The 21,495-nt window shown below is 46.9% G+C and overlaps 2 protein-coding genes across 28 annotated transcripts in view; one reads left to right on the top strand and one right to left on the bottom strand.

Annotated features, from left to right (window-relative positions):
- Positions 1-20,621, top strand: part of SULF2 (sulfatase 2) — a 135,644-nt gene extending 115,023 nt beyond the window's left edge. For 5 of the 14 annotated variants that reach the window (XM_019017116.4, XM_031004746.3, XM_055373159.2 and 2 more), the window contains exons 12-21: positions 3,971-4,199; positions 4,334-4,430; positions 4,994-5,088; positions 6,099-6,158; positions 6,648-6,817; positions 7,058-7,200; positions 8,394-8,517; positions 10,541-10,574; positions 10,819-10,872; positions 11,880-12,604. In XM_019017116.4, the coding sequence (XP_018872661.4) occupies positions 3,971-4,199; positions 4,334-4,430; positions 4,994-5,088; positions 6,099-6,158; positions 6,648-6,817; positions 7,058-7,200; positions 8,394-8,517; positions 10,541-10,574; positions 10,819-10,872; positions 11,880-11,910 (1,037 nt within the window). In that variant the 3' untranslated portion in view covers positions 11,911-12,604. Of the gene's footprint in view, positions 1-3,970; positions 4,200-4,330; positions 4,431-4,993; positions 5,089-6,098; positions 6,159-6,647; positions 6,818-7,057; positions 7,201-8,393; positions 8,518-10,540; positions 10,575-10,818; positions 10,873-11,879; positions 12,605-20,385 lie in introns of those variants that run through there. The other 9 variants (XM_019017115.4, XM_031004745.3, XM_031004744.3 and 6 more) reach the window with 3 other exon arrangements.
- NCOA3 (nuclear receptor coactivator 3) overlaps positions 13,445-21,495 on the bottom strand; it is a 153,690-nt gene continuing 145,639 nt past the window's right edge. For 4 of the 14 annotated variants that reach the window (XM_031004739.3, XM_055373153.2, XM_055373146.2 and 1 more), the window contains 5 exons: positions 21,216-21,320; positions 19,047-19,323; positions 17,750-17,924; positions 17,256-17,397; positions 13,445-16,928 (listed from right to left, as the gene is read on the bottom strand). In XM_031004739.3, coding sequence (XP_030860599.3) covers positions 16,917-16,928; positions 17,256-17,397; positions 17,750-17,924; positions 19,047-19,323; positions 21,216-21,320 — 711 coding nt within the window. In that variant the 3' untranslated portion in view covers positions 13,445-16,916. The remainder of the gene's footprint in view (positions 16,929-17,255; positions 17,398-17,749; positions 17,925-19,046; positions 19,324-21,215; positions 21,321-21,495) is intronic. The other 10 variants (XM_031004741.3, XM_063702218.1, XM_055373151.2 and 7 more) reach the window with 3 other exon arrangements.

Raw genomic sequence — 21,495 nt, 5'->3', positions numbered from 1 at the left:
GCATTTCGGGAGGCCAAGGGAGGCGGATTGCCTGAGCTCAGAAGTTCGAGACCAGTCTGGCCAACAAGGTGAAACCCGTGTCTACTAAAAATACAAAAATTAGCCAGGCATGGTGGTGGGCGCCTGTAGTCCCTGCTACTCAGGAGGCTGAGGCACGAGAATGGCTTGAACCTGGGAGCGGGAGGTTGCAGTGAACTGAGATCATGCCACTTCACTCCAGCCTGGGTGACAGAGCAAGACTGTCTCAAAAAAAACAAAAAGTCTTCATTCTTTATAAGACGGATGATATTGTACCACAGACTAATTAGAGATTGAGGTCTCCGACGGCAGGCACAGTGATCTCCTCTGGTCCAGCCAGCCAGGCAGCAAATGTCTTCATCGTGGAGCAGATAAGTCTCTCTCCATAACAGCCCAGCCACTGCCTCAAACAACGTTTCCCAGCTGATGACCCTCCATTACATTTCCTCACCAGCTGATTAGGAACTACTACATTAACTTTTCTAGCTGAACAGAATGATTGGTTTCCAGATTGGATTACACAGCCAGCATCTCCTTGCTTCAATATGTGGCACAGTCGATAATCTTTAAATAATACAAGATCTGGCAGGGAGAAATTCAGCTCTTTTCCCCTTATTAATGCTTAGAGGAAAGAAAAATACCTAAAAGTAGCCGAGAGTCAGCTCAGCCCTGGTCAGAATCCTCATGTGAGTGTAATGTCAGAGCTGGGACCTGCACCTCTCAACAGCCCTGTGAACAGGGCAGGGGTGATCACCCCCTGATGATGGACAGGAAAGACTGGGTCACGTGGCTGATTTGGGGACTCCAGCCCCATCTCCTGCCTGGCATTCTTCCCCCTGCTAGAGTCTCCGACAAGACACTCTGTCCCTCTTTTCTGAGCAGTCAGCCTAGAGCAGGCTGAACTGGGGGCTTTCTGTCCCCCAGGGGACACTTGGCAATGTTTGGAGACAGTTTTGGCTGTCACAGTTGTGTGTGATGGAGGGGTGCTGCTGGCGTCTAGTGAGCAGAGGCTATGGATGCGGCAAAACATCTTGCAACGCACAGGACGGCCCCCACCACAGAGTTTGATCTGGCCCCAAAGTGTCCGCAGTGGTAAGGTTGGGAAGCCCCGGCCCACCTTGATCCACGGGCATCCTGGCTGCGGCGTGGGGATGTTAGGCAGAGCCAGCCAGCTCACAGCAGAAGGGGGACCCAGGAACAGGAGAAGGGGACGAGGACTCGGGGGATGAGCCCAGGTGACTGGGGTTCATTCATTTCTTGAACTTTGTGCAAGACACTGAGATTAGAGTTGACCTAGAGAGACACGGACTTGGACCTCATGGATGAGACAAGATGTGAACAAGTGAACAAAGGGCCACTTCCCCTAGTGAAAAACGCATGAAGGAGACGCAGCGGTGGCGGGACTAGCAGAGAGGGGTGGCGGCTCCAGAATGGCGCTCGATGGACATTTAATGAGAACAAGGTACAGAAAGGAGCAGGTCTTGTGACCAGCCAGAGAGCAAGTGTTCTGAGGAGGAGGAAGATGGAGTACAAAGGCCCTGTGCTCAGAATCAGGGCGGTGAGTCCCAGTCACAGAGAGGTGACCGGTGTGGCCGAGGGTGATGAGAAGCACCATGGGCACGGGCAGCCACATCACACAGGCGGTCACCGGCGTGGAGAGGCAGGGAGTGGGCCCAGGATTGTCACCTTAGGTGAGGACGTCAGCTGCAGGCAGAGTCCCCACCCCCTGCAGTAGTAGTCCACACTAGCTCATCAGGCATGAATGCTTCACTAGTTCCTTTTCGTGCCATCCTCCAAGGAGCCTTTGTAGGGTAGGCACCATCCTGAGAAGTTACCCAAATCGCCGGGGCCACACATGTGCTCAGGGGTTTGCACCTGAGCCATCTGATTGCAGAGTCAAAGCTCTTGGCCGCTGGGTTATGAAGTCCTGTCCCATTCCCCGTTGGTGTGGCAGGAAGGGTACCTCCAGGACTCTGGACACGAACACAGAGTGATGGGGAGAGCAGGTAGTTGTGGCTTCAGTCCAGGAAAGGATTCACACAGGGCTGGCATACCGCTTCTGTGAAGAGCCAGAGAGTAAAGGTCTTGGGCTTTGCAACTCAGCCCTGCGACTGCAGAGGTATAAGGGAATGCAAGCAGCTGTACCCAGTGAAACTGTATTCACAAAGACAGATGGAGGCTGGCCTGGGCCCTTAGGCCATGGTTTAGGGACCCCTGAATCTAGAGCTGGGAGATGGAGGGTGGAAAGAGGCAAAGCAGCTCACTCATGAGCCGACTGAGACAAAAGGAGTGGAGAGGACACGCTGGGTCTATTTCCTGAGCCTCTCGGGGCAGGACCTGCTTGGCACAGGGAGCATCCTCGGCAATTTGTGTACTTGCATCGGGAGACTAAACCGAGGGAGAGAAGTGCCCAGGAGAAGGCTGCCCTGTGTCAGAAAAGGTCCAAGCCTCTGCTGGAGAGGGGAGGCCTCTCCCGGCCCCTCACGATCCTTCAGCCCTTGTGACTCTGATGCACGGTGTCTGACAACTGAAAGATACAAAACATCCCCCAAGAGTGGGGGTGGCACCCGGGCCACGTGAGAAGGGAGCCCTTTCCTCCCTCCTCCCACTGCCTTCCGCCACCACCTGCCTCCAGCTGGTCCTCTTTGGTCACCATCTCGGGGTCACTTGGGATCCAACAAAACCTGGGCCACTAACTGGCTCCAGGCCCTTCTCTTTAAATGAGGCACATCTGGAGAAGGATGACAACTGCAGTGCGTGCCTGCTGGGGCCAGACATGTGTCAGGTGGGCAGAGGTTTTAAAACAGAAAGGAGTGGCGGGGGCTGTGGCCAACAGGGAAAACAGTGGGCAGCCAAAGGGGCCGCCCATCCCCGGCCCGTCCTGACCATATGGAACTGTGGGCCCGTGAGACATCTGTTTCCTTTCTGGAAGCTGGAAATCTGGTCCCTACATCACCGCCACCACCTCCCCTTTTTCTTTAATGTTACCAACTCAGATTTGTTTTTGAGACATAGAAGATACAGGGTACCTGGGGTGTCACTTCAGCCTGCACCCCTGAGTTTTCAGCGTCAGGGCGTATGCAAAAGCCCCCTCTCAGCCTTGTCGCTGGCCCACCTGGGTGTAACACCTGCCTACCACCTGGTGGGCAGCCTCCAGCTCTCTGGGACTCAAAGAAGCTAACTGGCTTCCCCAGTCCCCGTCCATTTCTACCCAGAGACAGGCACTGCAGGGCCCCTTTTTCCCAGTTTAAATCAACATTTTTACATCCATGATACTTTTTTTCCTTTTTAATTGAGGTGAAGTTCAGATAACATAAAACGCACCATTTTTACAATTATATACAATGCAGAGGCATTTAATAGGTTCACAGTGTTGCACACCTCTACCTAGTTCCAAAACATTTCATCACCCCAAAAGGGAACCCCGTACCCACAAAGCAGTCACTCCTCACTACCCCCTCCCCCAGCCCCTGGCAATCACCAATCTTCTTTCTGCCGCTATAGATTTACCTATTCTGGGTAGTTCCTATAAATAGAATGTAACAATACGAGCCCGCTTTGTGTCTGGCTGGTTTCACTCCGCCTGCTTTTGACATTCATCCGCGCTCTAGCGTGAATCAGAACCTCGCTCCTGGTTCTGGTCGCATATTCCATTGTACAGATGATGTACCGCCATTTGTTTACCTGCAAGCAGCTCTCGCTTGAAATCCTCTTGAGTCAGTGGCTTCTTGGCTCCAGGACTTCCGTCTTGCCGGTTTGATCACCTCGAGGCCCTCCCCTGCGGTCCAGGATCTGCGAGCAGGCGGGTAGATTCCATGACCCCTCAGGTTGCAGGCAAAGCTGAGCCTCATGCTTGGAAGCCCGGCCCTATCTTGATGAAGGACTCACTGCCCTGGGAGCCTGGCCAGCCTTTCCTGCCTCCCTAACTCTGCCACTCCTCTAATGCCCACAGAGTACAAGGCCAGCTATGTCCGCAGTCGCTCCATCCGCTCAGTGGCCATCGAGGTGGACGGCAGGGTGTACCACGTAGGCCTGGGTGATGCCACCCAGCCCCGAAACCTCAGCAAGCGGCACTGGCCAGGGGCCCCTGAGGACCAAGATGACAAGGATGGTGGGGACTTCAGTGGCACTGGAGGCCTTCCCGACTACTCAGCCGCCAACCCCATTAAAGTGACACATCGGTGAGTGTCCAGGTGGAAGTCGAGGGTGAAGGGGACACGACAGACCTCGGCAAGGGCTTCCCATGCCTCTTGGGCACCTGGGCTGCCCCCCCTCCAGCACCTCCAAGCCACACGTGATCCCTTCTCTCAAGCAGGTGCTACATCCTAGAGAACGACACAGTCCAGTGTGACCTGGACCTGTACAAGTCCCTGCAGGCCTGGAAAGACCACAAGCTGCACATCGACCACGAGGTGAGTGGAGAGCGGGAGAGGAGCGTGCTCTTGGCCACCACGGGCCTGGCAGGACCCCCGGTTCACGGTGGGAGGGCAGTGAGGCCAGACCCAGGGAAGAGGCTGGAGAGGTGAAGTGAGGTCCCCACAGATTCCTCAACCCGGGGATAGGCGTCAGTCCCAGCATGAGACAGATAGCTTCCTGCCCAGGATGTCTGAGGGACGATGGCTTAGCCACGTTGTCCCCCTTTTGACTTACAAGAAGTCTACGCTGCAGGAGGCCTTTCATCAAGCCCAGGGGAGACACTGGAGGCCTCAGTGGGCTCAGCGGGTTCCTGCGCAGGCCAGGCCGGGAAAATGACTCGGTTCCCTTGCAAGTGCTGGCTGGAGGAGAAGGCGGGCTTCCTTCAGGCAGAACAAGTACCTCCTCCCCACCCAGACATGCCGGTGCTGGCCCTGGGGCCCGGGGAGTGCAGGCTGCCGCTGCTGAGCACAGACACGGCAGCGTGGGGGCAGTCACCAGGCCAAGCCTTTGTTGTCCAGCCTTGAAGATTTCAAGGCCTCCTCTCCTGCCCCTCCCTCAGATTGAAACCCTGCAGAACAAAATTAAGAACCTGAGGGAAGTCCGAGGTCACCTGAAGAAAAAGCGGCCAGAAGAATGTGACTGTCACAAAATCAGGTGAGGCAGTAGCAAAGGGACCTCCCTAAGACCCCACTCTCCTACAGGACAGTTCAGTTCATCCCCTCTCGTGATTGACCCCTTTCATTTTTTATTTTTATCTTTATCTTCTCCCCTCATGGCATTAAAAAAATCCGTAATTTACCTCCCTGTTGTCAGCCAATGTGGCACACGGAACTGCTCCTCAGCCAGGCTGGCGCCCAGATTCCAGTACTGCTAGCAAGAGACCCGTGCTGGCTGCGCAGAGCCGGCTCCAGGCCGGAAAAGTGCCTCTGCCGATTGCCCTTTCAGAAATCCCCCATGTGGTTGGAGGTCCATGTTCCCGGCTTAGGGGTCCCCTGGCCCAAAGGACTGAACTCTAGAACAGCTCTAATAGAACATTCTGTGCTGACGGAAATGGGCTATATCTGCACTACACCACACGTGGCTGGTGCATACTTGAAATTGTGGCTAGTGTCACTAAGGAGCCAAATTTTTTATTTTGCTTAATTCAAATTGAAGTAGCCACCTGTGGCCAGTGGCTCCCATACTGGACAGCACAGCTGTAGAAGCCCTGCTGTCTTTCCAGAAAGTGTTGCAAAACACAGGCTTCCCTGTGTTGACCCTGACCAAGTGTGAGTAGTCAGGGTGGTAAGGGAACCAACCTCAAGATGCTGAGGCTTTGACATGTAAAATTAACCATCAAAAAAGAAAGGAAAAAGGATGCTGAGGCTGATGCACCTAAAGCCAGGCCCAGCTTCTAGTCGTGGCTAAATTACAATTAACCCAACCTGCTAAAGTCTAGCAAAAGTCCAGGCAGAGTCCTGGGTCATGCTTGGAGAAAGAAGCCACTCAGGCAGGTACCTGCTGCCCTGAGGATAGGGTCGTACCCTATCCACCACCACCCCAGAAGGAGGGACAGGGGTGGGGCAGCAGCAACACATGGGAGTCCCAGAAATCACAGCTTGCACCTGCCAGCGGAGCCCTCTGAGCCACTCCTGAAGCCTGGGGCCGGGGGGGTCTGTTAACAGCTACCACACCCAGCACAAAGGCCGCCTCAAGCACAAAGGCTCCAGTCTGCATCCTTTCAGGTAAGAGCAGCTTGAGGTCCTGGGGAAGAGATGCAGAGGCCTGCGTGAGGAGGTGGCCCTCCCTTAAGCTAAAACTCAGAAGAAAAGGAAAAAAGTCCAGGCCCTTCCCTGGGAAGTCCACGGTGGTTCCCAATCAACACTGAGCGGGCATCCAACGCCCCCTTGTGGCTAAATGGGGTTACCGCAACTCCACCAAGCAGGGCAGGACACAGGAAGGAGGGGAAAGGGGTGTCAACAGGAGTCCCAGTAGCTGCCTGGTTCTGTCCCCAGCTTGTGCCCCCTTGGGAGTTAAAGTAGAATGACAAGACCCAGGTTCTGGTCCCGGCTCTGCCTTGAAGCAGCACTGGGACTTGGGACCCTGAATTGCTATGCCCATGGCTCTCTGTTGGAGAAGCCTCAGCGCAGCCCTTAGGTGGACAGGAAGAGCAGAGACATGGGGTCACTGATCCCTCAGAGGCCCAAGGTGTGTGTGGCCCTCTGCGCCCATAGGAAGGGCCTGCAAGAGAAGGACAAGGTGTGGCTGTTGCGGGAGCAGAAGCGCAAGAAGAAACTCCGCAAGCTGCTCAAGCGCCTGCAGAACAACGACACGTGCAGCATGCCAGGCCTCACGTGCTTCACCCACGACAACCAGCACTGGCAGACGGCGCCTTTCTGGACACGTGAGCAAGCCCAGGGCAGGGGTGGACAGGCTGAGGCCCAGGGGTTCAAGAAACTTCTCCACTTAGTGACCCAGACCTCTCTCAGAAAGGGGGTCCCCAACACCAGGGGTCCACGGTGCTCAGGACAGCCTCTTGGCATTTGACGAACTGGTTTTGGGGGCTGTCCCTGACAGGAATCACTGTTGGCAGATGGGGCCTCCTCCCGCAGGCACTCAGGACATGCTCTCTCTTCCTTGGCAGTGGGGCCTTTCTGTGCCTGCACCAGCGCCAACAATAACACATACTGGTGCATGAGGACCATCAATGAGACTCACAATTTCCTCTTCTGTGAATTTGCAACTGGCTTCCTAGAGTACTTTGATCTCAACACAGACCCCTACCAGGTACAGACAACCCAAGCTAGAGAGATGGGGGTGTGGGGTACACCAGTGCTGCCAGGTAGGCCCCCCCAACCTCAGGGAAGTGATGACAAATTGTCCAAGTCCCACTGAGTCCCTGAGCCAGTGGGAGTAAGTTGTGAAGCTGCTGAGATTGGGGGTTCTGTGTTCAATCAGCCTTTTTTGCCTCCATCACCCTGCTTTTTGCCTCCATCACCCTGCTTTTTGCCTCCATCACCCTGCGTGTGTAATATATATGGCTTCTTCCCTCTAACTTAACATGCAGCATGCAACCAGGTTTTGCCGGAACTTGTGAAGACTCCTAACACTGTCAAGCTGTAGGATCAAGCCAAATATTACCCACTGCAGGGCCTACACGGACCGCGCAGCTAATGTAACAGTAACACACTGCACCAAGCACTCTGCTAAGTGCTTCCGTACAGTAAGCCATCTAAACACACACGCGACTGAAGTGGCCCAGGACCACCCAAGACCAAAAGGAACAGTGGCATGTCTGGTCATCGGCACATGTGGGCCCTTGTACAGGGACAGTCACTACTGAGCTCCAGCACTACTGAGCTTCCTGTACTGTGGCCTTGGTATTGCCCAGGCTTTGACCTTTCAAGAAAAGCCTGAAATAATTTAAATGAAATCTGATGTTTAAATGTCAGCAGCACAAATGCTTTAATTACTATATAGGTGTGCAGTCTTTCTCCTTAGATAGGTTCACCCTCATACTTTACCAAAGGGGTAAGTTAAGTCCCTCACCGGTAGCTCCTAGACTACACAAGAACCCAGGCCACTTACCCGTCCTTTCATCAAATGGCTGCTTTGCAATCAGGAGGAGCTGAGGGCCCCTGAATGAAGGCTGCTGATAAAACCAAGACTTGGAAGGCTTTCTTTCCAAGCTTGGGAAGTTTCCTGACCAGTGGCTGCAGAACTCCAACGTTAAATACACAGACATGGTTTTTATTCTCCTGAGTTTTCATTCTCATGAAGAGTGAACCTGGTGGGACTTGAAGCCAAAAAGTCACCTAACTCTTCCAAACGCTGGCTCTTGCAGAAATTGGAGTAAACAGGTCACCAGCCCCTAGCACCTTCCACCCGCCACCTGCCTGAATATGTCCCCTGGTTGGTAGAAGGGCAGGGGGAGAGTCCCTGTACTTACCTTGTTGACAGACTACCTTTTTTGCAACTAGCTGATGAACGCAGTGAACACACTGGACAGGGATGTCCTCAACCACCTACACGTACAGCTCATGGAGCTGAGGAGCTGCAAGGGTTACAAGCAGTGTAACCCCCGGACTCGAAACATGGACCTGGGTGAGTAGGCACCCCAACATGGGGCCCTTGGACAGCAGGGTAACCAAAGGAAGGGACTCAGGAGGTGGTGTCTACCCCAAGAATGAGCCTGAAATCACCAGGCTTTGGGAGGTGATACAGTTCCAGACGAGTCATGGGAGCCCCTGTCCATAGCAGGCAGATGACCTTTAACAAGCTGTGATTCCTGAGAGAGGAACACCTGCACCAACTGCCCAGGAAACACACGGAATTCCCTCTCATTTCATTGTCCTCCCTTTTGTTCACTCATGCATTCAACAAACACTTCCTGAGAACTTACACCTGAAACCATGTTGACTAAAGATGACCCCATCCTCGCTGACTTGTGTGGAGCCGGTGTTGTCCTAAGAAGAGCAGTCCACAGCGGGAGGCCTCTTGCTTGTATGGAAAGGGTAAAACTGGATGGTAGAATCCAGTGTGACTGGGGAAGGGCACTGCTAAATAAAACCAGGGTCAGACCTCTGAACTGAGTCCTGATAAGTAGGACGCAATCGACCACTGAGAAAACGTGGAGGGCTGGCGCTCCAGGAAGCTTGAAGTGTGAGGAGCAGAAAGCAGCTCAGGGGGTGCAGCCAGCACAACTGAGGCCAGTGGAGAGTGGCGGGAGGGCATCGGGCCACCCTGTGCGGGGCTTCCTAGGCCACGGTAGAGTTTAGATTTCATTTGTGGTGTATCAGGAAGCCAGTGGAGGGTTTTAACCTGGGCACCGACATTTGCTAGGTGGAGAATGGGACTTTATGGGAGAAAACAGCGAAGATGACCCAGTTATCCAGGGAGAAATGGTGGTGGCTTGGACTAGAGGTGGGAGCAGTAAAGATGATGGATTTCAGATTCAGGTAGTTGAAGCCCCCAGACAACATGGTGATGGGAGGTGCGGGATTAGGAGTCCCAGGTAAATCCTGAGTTTTGTTTGGGACAGGACAAAATCTGCAGTTTTAAGTTTAGAATGCCAACCAGATAGATATTTTAAGATGAAAAAAGCTAAACAGGCATGGTTGCTCATGCCTATGATTCCAGGGCTTTGGAAGGCTGAGGTGGGAGGAGACTTGAGCCCAGGAGTTCAAGGTTACAGTGAGCTATGATAGCACCACTGCACTCCAGCCTGGGAGACAGAGCTGTCGCCCCATGTCTGAAAATAAAAAAATATATATTAAGAAAACAAAGCTAAAAGAAAAATGAAGTTCACTTAATAGTGAGAGAGAGTGGCCTAAAAAAAACCTTCGGTATTTCAAGTCCCTTGGGGAAGGGACTGTGTCTAGGAGGATGCCTAGAGTTCGTGTCAGGAAAATGGCTACACAGCTTAGGAGGAATTCAGACGCTACCGTCAGCTCTAGTTATGAAGAGGGAAGAGCTAATGTGTTTACACAAGATGTTGCACTAATACTTCTGGTCAGGAGCCTGATATGATCAGAATTTTCACTAGTAGCTTCCTAACCTCTGCCACTCCAGTGCTGCTACTCTTGTGATCAAAGTGCAACGACATATTAGTCACTGTGTGCCAGGCTCTGTGCTGAGCATTTTACATGTGTTAGCTGATAAGCTTTGAGATGAATCTTCTTATCCTCATTTTATGGAGGAGTAAGGTGAACAAGGTGGGCTGACCCCGGAGCCCACACACTTGATCCTGCCACATCCTCAGGAAAACTTCCCCAGAGCCCGAAGGGGAACTCCCTCCTGCACTTGGTCAGGGCTCTTGGCTTTCTGTCCTCTGGAGCACAGATGTTGATGCCTGCATCTACCTCCCTCACCATAACTAAGGTCAGCGCTGAATGAAGCCATCAGGGTCCTGAAACTGATCATGGTGACACTGGATTTTAGGCAATCTACAAGACTATCTAGGAGACTTAGGGCAGGTTCCCCTCATAATTCAGTCTACTCTGAGTAGGGAACACTATCAGCATCATGGGATTGTGACAAAAAAGCATAAGATGGTTTTCTGGTGTGTTGGGGTTGTTTTGCCTAAATTATCTGCTCCTGTTTTGTTTTTCATTTCTCCTTCATTTAGGACTTAAAGATGGAGGAAGCTATGAGCAATACAGGTATTTCGTTTTATTATTAAAGCCTAAACAAAGTTCTCCTATCTTGGCCCATCCTTCAGTCTCATCTCTGTGAGTCTGCACCTGTTATCTTGAGAAACTGCCCTTCCCTCTGGTCTGCCCGAGACCAGGATCACCCACCAAAGATAGGTGTCACCTAGGAGACCTTCTTTGTATAGTTTTTTGGGGACTTTTTCTTTCTTGGTGATGGTTAACATTCATTCTCCTTTGACACTTGAAAACTTAGGCAGTTTCAGCGTCGAAAGTGGCCAGAAATGAAGAGACCTTCTTCCAAATCACTGTGAGTTGAGGAACCAGCTTACAAATAGAAATCTGGTTCTGACCGCTTCATTTTGCCAATGCTATTCTATTTGCATGCCATTTCTTACATACCACCCTTCGTTTGTTCTCATGATGAGGGTGGGGGGGAGTACTAATGCACATCTTTCCCTAAGAAAACACTTGAATCCATTTCATGTTTTTTAGATTAATGCTTTGTCCAGTACACTGCTGTTCTCGCTATAATCTGTGCTTGGTAAACTTGAGCTATTGCTTAGAGGTTGAGAAGCATTTAAATATTACAAATTGCTAGGCATCTTGAAGGCTGTGGCTACAAAAGTGCTAACTGATATACAACATCAGTAGTAGGATGGCCTCATTAAATGGTTTCCAAAAAGCCCATGCTACAAACTCTCACTCCAGTGCCACTGGAGGCTGACAGGGACTAAGAGACTGGCAACCTGTAAAGTTCACCTCTATTCTAAAGGGAGCAGGCCAGTTTGCTCCCTGCAGGAATGGGCTGAGATTTGCCAGATTTTCTAATTCATCTACCAAATCCAAAAATGCAAGTATGTGTGAGAATTCTTTATCATTATCATCTAATTTGACATTAAGTTAACCATGTGGGCAAATTATCGCCCTTGGTGAACTGCCACTTGCAACCTCTGGTCTACTCATTTCTTCCTTTATATGCATATAAACCTGTGTGGCTTTAATAGGACATTAGTAACAGGTCACCTAAGCCTTTCTTCGGTGCTTCTAGAATTAAGGTACAGAATCTTTACATATCACAATCTCCTTAGCCACTATTCTGTCCAGATCCTTAAATGCCATCCTTGCCAGGCATTGAGTGTATAAGTAAACAAAAAATTGAGGTGACTAGGTGGTAGCAATCCCGTTCTAAGTAACCTAGAAATATTCATTCTCAGCAGCCTTGAAGCAAAGCTTCCTCAGCTATAGGACCGATTAGGAAGTCATGATAAAGACCGTGATAGCTAAGTGCTAAGATGAGTTTGTTTTGTTCTTTAGGGGACAACTGTGGGAAGGCTGGGAAGGTTAAGAAACAACAGAGGTGGACCTCCAAAAACATAGAGGCATCACCTGACTGCACAGGCAATGAAAAACCATGTGGGTGATTTCCAGCAGACCTGTGCTATTGGCCAGGAGGCCTGAGAAAGCAAGCACGCACTCTCAGTCAACATGGCAGATTCTGGAGGATAACCAGCAGGAGCAGAGATAACTTCAGGAAGTCCATTTTTGCCCCTGCTTTTGCTTTGGATTATACCTCACCAGCTGCACAAAATGCATTTTTTCGTATCAAAAAGTCACCACTAACCCTCCCACAGAAGCTCACAAAGGAAAACGAAGAGAGCGAGCGAGAGAGATTTCCTTGGAAATTTCCCCCAAGGGCGAAAGTCATTGGAATTTTTAAATCATAGGGGAAAAGCAGTCCTGTTCTAAATCCTCTTATTCTTTTGGTTTGTCACAAAGAAGGAACTAAGAAGCAGGACAGAGGCAACGTGGAGAGGCTGAAAACAGTGCAGAGACGTTTGACAATGAGTCAGTAGCACAAAAGAGATGACGTTTACCTAGCACTATAAACCCTGGTTGCCTCTGAAGAAACTGCCTTCACTGTATATATGTGACTATTTACATGTAATCAACATGGGAACTTTTAGGGGAACCTAATAAGAAATCCCAATTTTCAGGAGTGGTGGTGTCAATAAACGCTCTGTGGCCAGTGTAAAAGAAAATCCCTCGCAGTTGTGGACATTTCTGTTCCTGTCCAGATACCATTTCTCCCAGTACTTCTTTGTTATGTCCCAGAACTGATGTTTTTTTTTAAGGTACTGAAAAGAAATGAAGTTGATGTATGTCCCAAGTTTTGATGAAACTGTATTTGTAAAAAAAATTTTGTAGTTTAAGTATTGTCATACAGTGTTCAAAACCCCAGCCAATGACCAGCAGTTGGTATGAAGAAGAGCCTTTGACATTTTGTAAAAGGCCATTTCTTGGGAGTTTTTTGGTGTGTCTGTTTTTTTAAAAAGTATTCAAGATACTACCAGTCAACATCTTTTTGGAAGAAAATGCCTTGGGTTTAGAAGATTTTCTTAAAAGGGGAGTAGATGGTTGTAGATTGACTAAAGTCTACCATACTTCAAAGGACTACAGGTAAGTCTCATAGTATACCAGCTTTGGTACTTCATTTTTTAAAAGTATTAATCAATTGCAAAGAAATTCGCCTTGGCCAACCCTTCTTTGTGTATCAGGTAGTCTAACCTGATACAAGTAGTTGACAGATTTCAACTATCAATCACCAGTCCAACCCATTTCTCATTTAACAGATGACGGAGATAATCCCTAAAGCACCCACATTTGTTTCCATGCCCCAAACAGGCCAAGGCTCCCTAGCAACTCATTTGTTTCCATGCCCCAAACAGGCCAAGGCTCCCTAGCAACTCCCTAGTGGTGTTTTTTAACTTCTCAGAAACTGTTACCATTATTTGAAACAGGCTTCCTTAACCTCTTTTACCCTTAACCCAACAGGGATTTAAAAAAAAAAAAAAAACAAAAAAAAACTCTTTAGGCTCCAATTTTAAATAGAAACCTTTATTTACAATGACATCCAAAATGGTCAGCAAAGCAGTCACAGCTCACCATCCCCCATAAGTCATTTCATGTGGTTTCAATTCTTTGCAAGATAATTTTTTTTTAAGCAACATAATGTAAACTTGATTGAAACTGAATTCATTCTCAAGAGTGTAAGTCAATTCCTGAGAATTTAAATATTGCTCTCATATTTTATTCTTCGAAACTCCATATATTAGAAAGGAAGAGAGAAAACACCCTGCTCGTTTATTAAGTGTGCCTTGGAGCTGAAAACAATAAATCAATCCTTGAGGTTTTGCTCCTAGGAACCTAATTGTGAACAAAACTCACAGCTTCTGCAAATAAAAAGGGAACTGGGCAGGCATACATGTGTAACTGGCAATCCATTCTGTTTACTTTCAGCTGCACCTACCTCTGGATCAAAGAACTTCTAGGACATCAAGCCAATTATCTTCTGTAATACCCTACCCCTAATATAGATACCCCCAACTCACCTCAGATATTAAATACTGATAACTAAGTGGCACTGTTATTGATATTTACACCTTCCAATCCAGATGCAGTTTAGAAAAGTGGCATCATAATATGAACATTAACAATGTATGAACATTAACAATGTAACTTCCGTTTATTTTTTAAAGGAAGAAACATGTATCTCCTTTATATCATTCTGATCTTTATAAAATATATATATTTTATTTATATATCTTTGGATTCAGCAAAAAAAAAAAAGTAGGTACTGGAAATATCCCACATTCTAAAAGCAGATGAAAAGATTATACTGTTCACCCAACAGATACCAAGGTTGGAAAAAATGGGGGGTGCTGGGGTGTGAGGAGAGGTAGACAGCAGGAGTACAAAGAATTACCTAAAAAAGATAAAGGGCAATACAGGTAAAAACAAATTATCTCAAAGACTGCACCTATTAAAAGAAATCTTGAGTTTGCACCAAATGAACAAGTAGAAAATATAAAAACTTATAATAAACTTCATTTTTCTACTATATAAAAAAGGGAGTGCTGCCTTCCAGTTAGCCTGGAGCCAGGTCTGAGGAAAGGATTGCAAAAAAATTTATTTTTTTTTGTTTTAATAATTTTTTTAAAGTCAAGAAAGATAAGAGCACCATTCTATTTCTCCCCACACACATAACTTAAAGAATGATACAATTGAGCTGAAAAAGAGACAGGCTGACTTGGTTCTACCTCTGTCTCCAAACAGGAGAGTATACTATCTGAAAAGCACAGGCCACTACAATGGAAGTTTTCCGATTTACAATCTTAGATGTATTTGAACTCGGTAGGGAAAGAGGGCAAACTCATAATTATACTGCTCTGAAACTAAGATCCACTCTAGTGGTGGGTCTGGAAATAATCAGGATTCACTTACTCGCAAGCATATCAAAGATATTAAATGATCTTACCTTCAGAGACATCTAGAAAGATTGGCTAAATGTGTGAAATTCTTAAAATTAACTGGCTCTCAGTTATTGCTAGAAAATGACACCAAGGCTAGCAGAGACCTCTGAAATTCACAGACATTCAGAAACCCAATTCCGTCAACTATTTGAACCAAATGAATTAACCCAGATAAAGGGAATTAAACTTGATTCTTCCCTTCCTCCCAACTGACTAAAACAGGTGTCAGAGAGGCAACAGCAGAAAAGTGGTAGGGGGCAGAAGAGGGAGGGGTTTAAAAGGTGCTCAGTTAGACTGCGGCTCTGAATCACAGTAAAACTGGCTGTTCTGGGTACTGAGTTAGTTACTTAAGAAATAACTGACACTATTCTAATCCACAGGGACATAATGAAAGCATCACATTAGTAGAATGAGGGGACAGCTAAGCAGACACCAGAAACCACACCAAGGATTCTACTCAAGATCTCAATGTGAGATTCAGGTCTTAGCAACCAAAATCTGAAAACGCTCCTAAAGGGGATGAAAAGGTAACATAATTGAACACACACACACACACACACGCTCCTAAAGGGGATGAAAAGGTAACATAATTGAACACACACACACACCCCCCATGAATTGCTGTTATTTCAGACTGCTTAAAATCCAAAAGATTCTCTTCAAATTGCTCGTTTTTTTAAATTCCTGATTTTTTTTTTAAATTTATTTCCCCATATCTATTCTTTCCCCCCAAATTAACAAAGTGCTTAGTTCTGGTAGAGGAATTTTTAAAAAATTAAAATGCCTACATCTAAACAAATAATCTCTTTAAAAAGCATTTAGATTAAGAGATTGAAAAGAGCGAGGCATCTAAGGCTGGGGGGTGGGGAAGGAAAAGCTGTGGAGTACTACCCCTCCCCCAGGCCACAAAAGTCAAGGGATGTCTCTTCCACTGGTAGCCTCACCACACAGCTTACTGAAATCAACAATGTTAAATATTTAGCTTCACAAACTCTGTAAAAATGAGTTGTTGTGACCTACAAAAAAAGGTATATACATATTTTACATAATACAATATCTTAAAGGTCATATTTACAAAAAAATCTATTCACAGAAACACTGCGAGATTCTGATTCAGAATGCAGTACCTGGCCTTGGGTTTTCAGAAGTTTATTTTTAAAAAGCATTATTGCTCTACCATATAGGCAAAGGGTGACACCAGTACTTTAAAAAAAAAAATCATAGTTCTTGTCTAACACATAAGTGTAGGCAAAAACCAGGAATGTGTTTCACTATTCCCTCAAGACCTCAAGAATATTGCATTTATCCATTCTTTTTAAATAAAGTGCACTCAGCTGCACATTAGCATGTGAAAAGTTTGCTACTGCTGCGATTAAATACTGTCATCTCATTTCCCTTCTGCAAAGTCATTTGGACATCCATGACAGTTCCTGGAGGTGAAGTATTACAGGACATGAACGGCAAATGAAAACCTTCATTAGGAGAAAGCCTAGGACAAATAATAGGGACAGAGCAACTCAACACCATTAGTAAAGGACAATTCAGAATCACCAATTCCACTGGACAAAGGGTCAACACAGAACTACTACACCTGAAGGCTGGGACTATGCTCTTTGTCCAATACTGCAACTAGAGAAACCAGATATTCTAATCTCTCTTGATTCTTCCAATGTTCTCTGGCCCACCTACGTGTATTTAAGAGATTTTGGCTAGCAAGGCGGAAAAAAGTGACACAAAAGTTTTATGATCAGTAACACTCCATGTCTCCAGAATTATATCCCTAGGAGGTGGAATGGCAAAAAACATTTCTGTTTTGAACACCATGATACACAGCAGGAGGAGGGGGAAAAAACACGTAGATATTGCCCTTCGGCTTAAAATCCAGTCCTGCTCAAATGACATCACTTAAAATACCCTTGATGGAGCTCAAAGCTGGTCCTTTCTTCCAAGATGGATGCCTGGAACAATGATTCCTTCCCAATAATCCTAGTGCAGTGTCATTTGTACAGTGGTTTCCTTAAGAGGTCCTGGTGCAGAGATGTCAGCAGTATTTCTGTCAGCAACCAGAAAAAAAAAAAAAAAACTGAGTAAAACACATGCTTTGCACAACAAAAAAATACCCATGTCCACATTCATGGCTTACAGTGCAGCTCTGGCTGAGTGATTCAGGTTCCTGAGATCCCATCTTACAGTGCAGCTCTGGCTTACCAAAAGTATCTAATGGCCCAATGCCTTCAAACCAAGTTTTTTCAATTACTATAGTTTAAGTTATACATTCAAGTTAAAATATACCTAGGACATTCTGATTATAGCCTAGGCTTTAGTTCTATCCAGAGAACAAGAAAAACTTTTTGAAAAAGGTAAGGAATCGATCCCATACCTGATCAGGACCCATAGGCATGCCAGACATGGGCATGGGGTTCATGTTCATCTGTCCCATGTGACCACTGCTGCCATTCATGTGCACCATACTATACACTGCAGGATTCCCCTGGTGGGCAAACTGCTGCTGGGAAAAGGAGCTGTAAGTAAACAAATGGTAATATTACCTCTGGAAGTCACTTTAGCGACAAAGGGCATGCCCACAGAAATTACTACAATTGTGTCAAACATTGCTATACTTAAGCTGGGAATGTTAGAGAGAAAACTCCCTGACAGCCTGTGATCCAGTTTTCACAGCTTTCTGTACTAGACACCCTAATAGATATGTGCGTGCTTGAAGGACTCTCAAAATGGACAAGCCAAATCACACCTTCTAATATGAACCCAGTCCTTTCAACCTCTCCATCCAAAAAGGCTTGACTGAAAAATACATTAAGTTCTTGGACTTCTGGGACTAGGATGTGACTAACTTTATAAGTCACTGTTCTTTACCTGTTCCTGGCCAAATTTCCTGATGGCCAGCCCTTCATTTCTGAGGACTGATAGATGGATGCAGCCTGCGGGTGTTGCATCATGGGATTCTGGGAGGGACCCATTCTTGACGACATGATTGCATTGGGAGGACTAGACACTCGACCAAAGGCTGGATCTGGTTGTTGTCCCATTCCTTACAAAAATAAAACAGAAGAAATAAAAATGCCCAAATGCCTTCTTTGAATATCAGATTTCTGTAGTAATTTTATGTTTTTTTTTTTAAAGGAGGTGGGGGTGGAGGGAAGTGATAAGTGTAAGATACAGAGTGCTATAAGATGCTGCCCCCCAGGTATTCTAGATTCTCACCAAGATGACGACTAGAGTAACAGGCTTACTACAGAAAGGAGCACCATCTGGATCACTGAAAGATCAGTTGCTTCAATGGGCTTTCTGTAGAAAAGGGACTCCGTATCACTCAACTCACATCACTCCATCCTTCTTTAAAGGGCAGGGGAGTTATAATCCTCAGATGACAGGGCTCCCCAATAGACACCTTTATTCCCACCATGTTCCTGGAACCTCTCAAAGGCTGAAATGAAGAGGTATCTGCATCACTGTAATAATAAATCCAGGGCCGGGCACGGTGACTCACGCCTGTAATCCCAGCACTTTGGGAGGCCGATGCAGGCAGATCACGAGGTCAGGAGATCGAGACCATCCTGGCTAACACGGTGAAACCCCATCTCTATTAAAAATTCAAAAAAAAATAGCCGGGGGTGGTGGAACGCACCTGTAGTCCCAGCTACTCAGGGCTGAGGCAGGAGAATCACTTGAACCCGGGAGGCAGAGGTTGCAGTGAGCCAAGATCGCACCACTGCACTCCAACCTGGGTGACAGAGCAAGACCCCATCTCAAAAAAAAAATAATAAATCCAAGTCACCAAGAAAATCAACTTAAAAGCCCACAAAGTGCATTCCTCTCACTGACTTGACCAAGCATTCAGAGATTAGAGAGTTCTACTATACTGGAACATAGAAGGGGCAAGGGGACAACTTTGCAGTGTTTCTTCCAGAGTTTGGGGACTCTTAATGAGTGGGACTGAAAAAAATACTCAACTATGACAGGATACACCTGTCTCAATTACCTGTGTGTTGCAGCATTTTTGTTTTCCAATAGTTTAAATTAATTTGGTTTTCCTTGTGAAGTAAAGAGGGAGTGAATCGTATTTTTGTCTTTCATGTGCAATAAATGTAATGAAGCTTATGTCCTTAGTAATGTTAACTTGGGGAAGGCACATTTTCACTGTCAGATTTACCATAATTTGGTTGATATGGAAACTGTTGCGGAGGAGCTTGTGGCATTGTGGGTCCCGCCAAAAGCCCATCCATGCTGGGGGAAGCAGTCACATTAGGAGGTGGGCTGAAGGCCTGGGTTTGCTGCTGCTGCTGTTGCTGCTGCTGCTGCTGCTGCTGCTGTTGCTGCTGCTGCTGTTGCTGCTGCTGCATCATCATAGCCACCCTCTGTTGTCGGAAGTGATGACTTAGCAGCTCTCTGCTGCGTTGGGCGACCATTTGAGCATTAAGAAAACCCTGCTAATACCCAAGAAAGAGTGAAATTACATCTATATAGCAAGAACCTGCCAGTTGTATACATAGAGTACCCCCACAATACACCAGGTATAAGACAGAAAACACCCAGGGCCTTTTTTTTTTTTTTTTTAAACAGGGTCTCACTCTGTCGCCCAGGCTGGAGCGCAGTGGCACAATCTCGCCTCACAGCAACCTTCGTCTCCCGGGCTCAAGCGAGTCTTCTGCCTCAGCCTCCCAAGTAGCTGGGATTACAGGCGTGCACCACCACTCTGGCTAATTTTTGTATTTTTAGTGGAGATGGTGCTTCACCATGTTAGCCAGGCTGGTCTCAAACTCCTAACCTCAGGTGATCCGCCCACCTCGGCCTCCCAAAGTGCTTAAATTACAGGTGTGAGCCACTGTGCCGGCCAAAACATACAATTCTTCACATAAAAGCTTTCTGACCTGGTGCAGTGGCTTACGCCTGTAATCCCAGCACTTTGGGAGGCCAAGGAGGGAGGATCACTTGAGGTCAGGAGTTCGAGACCAGCCTGGCCAAAATGGTGAAACCCTGTCTCTACTAAAAATACAAAAACTAGCCAGCCTTGGTGGTGAGCACCTGTAATCCCAGCTACTCAGGAGGCTGAGGCAGGAAAATCCCTTAAACCCAGGGAATTGACGCTGCAGTGAGCCAAGATCGTGCCACTGTACTCCAGCCTGGGCAACAGTGACTCAAAAAAAAAAAAAAAAAAAAAAAAAAAAGCTTTCTGGCTATTGCAAGGGGAGGGAGGGAGAACTGAAGAAGAGGGACCTGAAAATTATTTGGGGTTAAAAGACAAAAGACAACACACTGTCAAGCTTTAACATGACTAGAAACATTCCACAAAGTAAGAAAACATTTAGGGGTGGAATCTGAGGACAAATTTTTCAGGAACTATGAAAGACAATTACAGGAAAATGAGGATTCAGTGTGTTGGGGTGGTGGAGGGCTGAAACATGAAGCCAAAAAAAAATAAGAAGATGGGGTTATACTCAGATAAGCAGGGGTCCACCTAAGAAAATCTTGTACTTTCTTTAAACTTTCAGAAAGAGGTAAGGGGCAAGCAGAAGCTATCTGGAGGTTCAGAAGGTGATATAACCGAAGTACAACAAGGAAGCTGATTTCAGCTCTACTAGCTATGGGTCATCTCCAAAAAGCAAGCTTTTATCATCTTTCTGTAGGACATTCTAGCTCAGCTTCCACAAGATGTTTTATTATCAAGAAAATGTAAATATCAGTACTTCCAAGTAGGCATAAGACAATAAAAATCGAGCATTTCACAGTTGCTTTTTAAAGAACAATTATAAACGATATTTCAAATCACAGTAGAGGATTGCTGTGTGGTCATCTGCCTCATGCACATTAAAAAAAACCCTCAATAGTGTCTCCACCACTGGCTGGAAGTAGAAGGGAATTTTAATATCCCCTCCTACTGCAGGAAACAGGTCATCTCAGAGGCTATCACCGAGAACAGGATTATGTATTCTTTATTTTCTTCTTTATAATTTCAGAATTTTACCCAGTGTGCATGTTGTTTCATAATCCAGGAACAGAGGAACATTTACAGATTTATTAAATTCCTAAAAAGCCAAGTGATAGCTGTTCTCACAGTACAGCAACTGATCACAAAGGGAACCAATTAAAAAAACACTCATGGATGGTTTTAATGAAGAAAGCTCTCCCTCCTCTGATTCCTCCCAGTCACCAGCCAGAGAGAAGAATGGAAGAGTCGAAAGTCTTTAATGCGACTGCTTTCTTACACAAGAAATTCAGAATTACCTTCATTTGTTTAACAAACATTTACTGAGAGCCAACCACAGGCCAAGCCCTGTCCTGAGCACACGGCAATGCATGTGGAGAGGCTCATCATCCTCACCTGGGAGCTCACCTGGGGCTGCATCATAGGCCTCATCACCGCAGCACCACCAGCAGTAGGGTTTTCCATTTTCAATTCAAGTGCCTGTCGGCTCTGATTCAAAAACTGAGGTGAGACAAGTTGGTTAGAATGCAAGCAGAGCACGTCAGTCTGCCAAAACAGCTTTCCAGACCCTCAGCACCAGCCAATGAGGTAATATCTCCAAACACAATAACCTGGCTAAGTCACATCTAAACTGAACCAGTACTTTCACACTGCAAAAAGGTCAATGTTGAAAAGT

This window comes from Gorilla gorilla, chromosome 21, assembly GCF_029281585.2.
Source record: "Gorilla gorilla gorilla isolate KB3781 chromosome 21, NHGRI_mGorGor1-v2.1_pri, whole genome shotgun sequence".
NCBI lineage: Eukaryota > Metazoa > Chordata > Mammalia > Primates > Hominidae > Gorilla > Gorilla gorilla.
This window is presented reverse-complemented; position numbering and strand designations above follow the sequence as displayed.